At 44.4% G+C, this 5,283-nt stretch overlaps 1 protein-coding gene across 1 annotated transcript in view; it reads left to right on the forward strand.

The window, feature by feature from the left end:
- ABHD12 (abhydrolase domain containing 12, lysophospholipase) overlaps positions 1 to 5,283 on the forward strand; it is a gene marked incomplete at its 5' end in the record, with an annotated part of 98,870 nt that continues 93,587 nt past the window's right edge. Inside the window, 1 exon segment of the mRNA XM_006163653.2 lies at positions 1 to 117. Coding sequence (XP_006163715.2) covers positions 1 to 117 — 117 coding nt within the window.

Raw genomic sequence — 5,283 nt, forward strand, 5'->3', positions numbered from 1 at the left:
GGCCGCCGCGGCGCTGGACGCCGACTGCCGCCTGAAGCAGAACCTGCGCCTGGCGGGCAAGGGGCCGGCCGAGCCGCGCTGCGCCGCCGACGCGGGCATGAAGCGGGCGCTGGGCAGGTGAGGCGCCGTGCAGGGACGGGGCAGGCCCCCCACCTGGCCTGCAGGTGCAGCCCCGGCCGCCCCCGAGTCCCGGAGCCTCCTCCAGGGAGCCCGCAGGAGCTCCCCTTCCCACCATCCCCACTGCCCTGGTGCCCACTGTGACTCTCAGGGACCCCACGTAGCATTCCGGCCTCGCCCCCAGCTATTCCCGGGTGAGCCGTGGGACCCCTCTGTCACCGGTACGGAGTGGCCTGGAGTCAGGACCCGGCGTAGGCGTGTCGGGACGGGGGCGGGGAGTCCTTGAGGAGTCCGAGTGGGACCCCGAGGGGCTGGGGCGCGGAGGGCCGTTTGGATCCTCTTTGCTGGAACCCAAAACCGGGCGCCTGTCCGAGGGGGCGGCGGTGTGCGGAAGCATAACGGTAGCTTGGTGGCTCACTCGGGAGCTCTCGGTGACTGTTGTCCTCACGAGTGACATTCGCCTCTCCGAACTGCTGGACCTTTGGGGAAGGGTGAAATGGCTTGCAGTGCCCACGGGAAAAGGGATGCATCGCATCCTCGCTGCTGGGTGGAAACCTGCTGCTCACGGAGCAGGTGCCCGTCCTCAAATCTGTGGCAGGAGTCGGGCTCCTTGGGAATCTCTCTGGAGTCCTAAAATCATTTGGCTATTTGCGTTCTGCCTTTGGGTAGGAGATGAATGCGTTTATGTAAAGCGGATTTCAGAATTGTGATTGGAGCATATTTCACAGAGACACATTTCTCTTCCCATGGGCTGGTTTCTTAATTATCTGGCTATTTGTAGAATATGGCAGTTTGAAGCCCTGCTACTTAGTGGTGGTGTTTGAAGAAGCTCGAGTGTGCTGTTCTCAGATGTTTATCTGTCATTTCTTATGGGGTCTACCCTAATGCCCTTAACTGTCACTGGCCGCTTCTGTGGAAAGTGATTATTCACGTAGCTCCTAAAGGAAAATTCAGGTTTGTTGCTTAAAAGGCCATGAAGTTCCGCTCTAGGTGCTTCAAAGGCAGTGGTTCTCCATCCTGCCAGAAGGACAGGTGTGTTAAATTATCTAGCAGCCGGTCAATACATTTTGTGAAAATGATTTCTTGTCTTTGCTGTGGGAAGGTTTATCTGTATTAAAAACCTATGGTTAGTTTTAATGCACTTTTTTTAAAAGGTAATTTATTTCTTCAGAGAGACACTGTTCCCAGCAGAGTCCTGTGATCATCCCCAGCTCCAGCCAGCGGTCCCTCTGGGAGGTCCTGAGATGTGAACCCTGGGCCTTTCTATATGGGTCCAGTTGTATTAGTGCTGTAGCACAATCCGGCCTGAAATACACTTTTACTAACAGGCTTGGCCTAATACTTAGATTTGGAAATTTCTTGTTTTGACAAATCGAATGATTATGCACAATAATGTTTGGTCACTCCTGGGCCCTTCTTTGAAGAATGTACTCCATGAAAAGGACCTGCTTAATTTTTGTTTGTCAGGAGACAGGAAGCATTTGAGTTGTGCTCTTATCTTTTCAGTACACCAAAGGCTGTTAGAATCAAAAGCCAAACAGAGGGAAGGAAACCCCAATCAGTGTTGCCTCTTGGCTTCCTCCTGTGTGAGCAGACCCGGCACTCTCGTACTTTGTCCTCTCCTTCACTCAGGCCCTGCTCTATGCCTCCTCCTTGGAGCCTCCCCACACCAGCCCATCCCTGTGTGCCTTATCACTCCCCTGACATGATTAATGTGATTCATGCATAGGCCCTGACTCGCTTTACCTGTATCTCCTCCCTCCGTCATTTCAGGGAAGTCATTTTCTCCACCTCGTTTCTCCAGTGCTTGGCACATAGTAGGTAGACAAAACACTTGCTGAATGGATGGATATCCGCAGAAGCAATTCCTGGAAGTGAAATTACTGGAACAAGAGATGTTGTGTTTATAACCTTGCAAGTTAAAGCTACATTGTGACTCCACAGAAGTCACACTGATTTATATTCCCTGTACACACGTACTAATACTGTGTATTACCATGCACTTTGATCTTTGTCTCCTTAATGAAAATGGTTTTTGATTTATAGCTTTATTTTGCATTACTTTATTGGCAGGTGGCATTTTTGTGTGCTTTAATAAGCGCCTACCCTCGCAATTATTTTTATATTTTATGACCCTCTTTTTCTTTGGTCCTCCTGTACATATCTTTTACCTCTTTACTGTGGACTTCCTAAAGCACTGAAGTATAGACCAGAAGATGATGAGCCTTCACACAGCTATCAGTTAGTTTGAACGGTTTCCAAACCGTTCTTGAGTCATCTATCCCTCCTTCCCTCTAATTTTTTGTTTTTAAAGTTTATTTCTTTCTTCCATGAGCTAGAGAGACAGAGATAAAGACAGAGAAAGAGAAAGCACCCCAACAGGGTCTTGACACCACGATCCATCTCTGGCCTTTGGCAGCACCAGATCACAGGCATGTGTGTGCCCAGCATACTCAGAGAGTCTCTGGACCTGAACCAGGAGCCTTCCTATGAGAATTGCCTCATAGAGCATCATGGTTTACTGTCTGGTCACTATCTCCCCCTGCCCCTATATTTTTGTAAAGTGAGTGATGGCAGTATTTTAAAAAATTATTTATTTAATTTAATTTAATTAAAAAAAATTTTTTTTTTTGGAGAGGTTTTCGCTATAGGGCATGTGCGCTTGCCAGACAGACAGAGACAGACATAGAGACAGAAAGCGAGAAATCACCCCCCAGGAGGGATGGCCACGCCGCAATCCCTTCTCCTCCATTCTCCTCTCGGGATCTTGGGCACGCACACACACATGCCCGGAGTGAGTTTTAAGCCACCGGGTCCGGGACGCGAACCGTGGTTGACTACGTGGGAGTCCAGCGACATAGCCATTACACTAACTGCTGGTTCCCTTAATTTTATTTATTCATTCATTTATTTTAATTTGATCACAGAGAGACAGACAGAAAGTGAGAAAGCAAGCCACCAGGTCTGGGACTCGAGCTGTGGTCAACCACATGGGAGTGTCCAGCGCTCTAGCCACCATGCCACCCACTGGTCCCAATTACTAGATTATTTTTAAAAAATTATTTCATCTATAAATACTTTACAATGTATCTTGAACAAATAAGGACTTTTTGAAATGCTTATAACCCCAATGCTATTATCATGCCTATCAAAATCAATAATTTATTATCTAGTGTTAACAATATCTAACATCCAGTTCACATACACATTTTCTAATTGTCTCAGAAATGTCTTTTTAATAGTTTATTTTATTCTTTAAAATAATTCCTTTATTTTATTTACCATTATTGTTATTTTTAATTTGAACAGAATGAGACACAGAGAGAAAGTGAGAAAGCAAGCCACCAGGTCTGGGACTTGAACTGTGGTTAGCTTTGTGAGAGTCTAGCACCTTTAACCAGAATTTTAAAATTCTGTACATTTCTTAGACCTATTCTTATTGAATCTTTTTTGTTATTGAAAATGGTATCCTTTATTAGATAGTCTCATTAGTTACAGTTTTTATAACTAGCAACATACTCGTTATTCTAATAATAGTTTTTGCAGTTCTTTTGTGTTTTCAAAGTAAATGACTGTGTCAATTGCAAAAAGTAAGAATTCTGTCCTCTTTTCCAATTTTTATGTCTCTTATTTTTTTCTTTTCTGATTGCTTTTTCTTTGGAGGAGGGAGTGAAATGATAGAAATGATAGTGGGTACCCTTGTCTAGTTCTTGATTTTTTTTTTTTTTAATTACAAGAGAAGGTGTCTGCATTCTCCAGAGAAAGAGAGAGAGAGAACTCCTTCCCCAACAAGCCATGGTCTTGTTACAATCCCCTTTCCTCCATCTTTCCATCCCATTAGTGTTCTAGGCACACGCATATACACACCCATGGCTGTGTATTTTTCAAGCTGCCATGCCAAGGCTTGAATTGCAGTCAGCTGTGTGGGATCCAGCTCCCTATGCACAGGGCTTAACTGCTGCTCTGTTGTGGGGCCTGCCCTAGTTCCTGATTTTAGTGAGAATGCTGTCAGTGTTTTTGCCATTAAGTGCCCTGCTAGTTATTTTACTAAAAGGTGTGTTACTGATGTCATTACTTTAATGAAAATGGTGGCTGCATTTTTTCAGATACTATTTAACATTTAGACCAGGGTGTGCTGAGGGCCCTGGAGAGGTGGAGAGGACATGTCCCATCTGGAGGGGCAGCAGCTGCCATAACCTGTCCTATTGCTGCCTGGCATGAGCGTGGCCCTAGAGTAGCCAGATCTTCCAGTCTTTCCAGAAAAGGGTAACGGGCTTTTGCTGTTTGTTCTTGTGGGTTGTTTTGTTTGTCTATGCATGTGCATGCATGTATATATGATATTGTCACCCTTTTGAACACTGGTAATGAATTCAGAGTTAAACACTGTTGGAGGTCAAAAGAAATCAAAAAACTTTTCTTCTTTTGCTTTTTATATTTCTGGGCTGAAGGGTAGTTTTTATTTTATTTATTTTTTAATTTGAGATAATTTTTAAGTTTGTTGACTTCTTCCATGAGAGAAAGAGGAACAAAGAGAGAGATACAGAGACAGGTACTCCCAACAGGGTCTTCATATTATAATCCCTGAAGAAAGATTTTTTTTTTTCTCTAAGAATTAATTAATTTGAGGCCAGCAGGTGGCATAGTGGTTAAAGTGCTGGACTTCTATAGGGTTGACCACGGTTCAAGTCCTGGGCCTAGTGGCTTTAAACTTCCCCAGGCACACATGTGTACATGCCCAAAATCCTGAGAGGAGAATGGAGGAGAAGGGATTGCAGTGTTGTCAGCCCTCTGGGGGGTGATTTCTTGCTTTCTGGTAAGTACACACGCTCCATAGTAAAACAAACAAACAAACAAACCTCAAAAAATTATTAAAATTAATTAATTGGTTAATATTTTTAAATTTGTTCAGAGAGAGACAGAGAGATAAGGAAAGTGAGAAAGCAAGCCTGAGACTCAAACCAGTCAGCCATGTGGGAGTCCAATGCCTTAAACAGCATGTCACCTGTTGGCCTGAAAGGGTGATTTTTAAAGATAATTCTTTTTTTTTTTTTTTTTTTAAGATAATTCTTTACCTAATTCATACATTAGTTCTTTATCTTTTTTTTTTTTTTTTTTGGGGAGATTTTCCCTGTAGGGCGCGTGCGCTCGCCAGACAGACAGAGAGAG

The sequence above is a fragment of the Tupaia chinensis genome, unplaced genomic scaffold, assembly GCF_000334495.1.
Source record: "Tupaia chinensis unplaced genomic scaffold, TupChi_1.0 Scaffold142716_1, whole genome shotgun sequence".
NCBI lineage: Eukaryota > Metazoa > Chordata > Mammalia > Scandentia > Tupaiidae > Tupaia > Tupaia belangeri.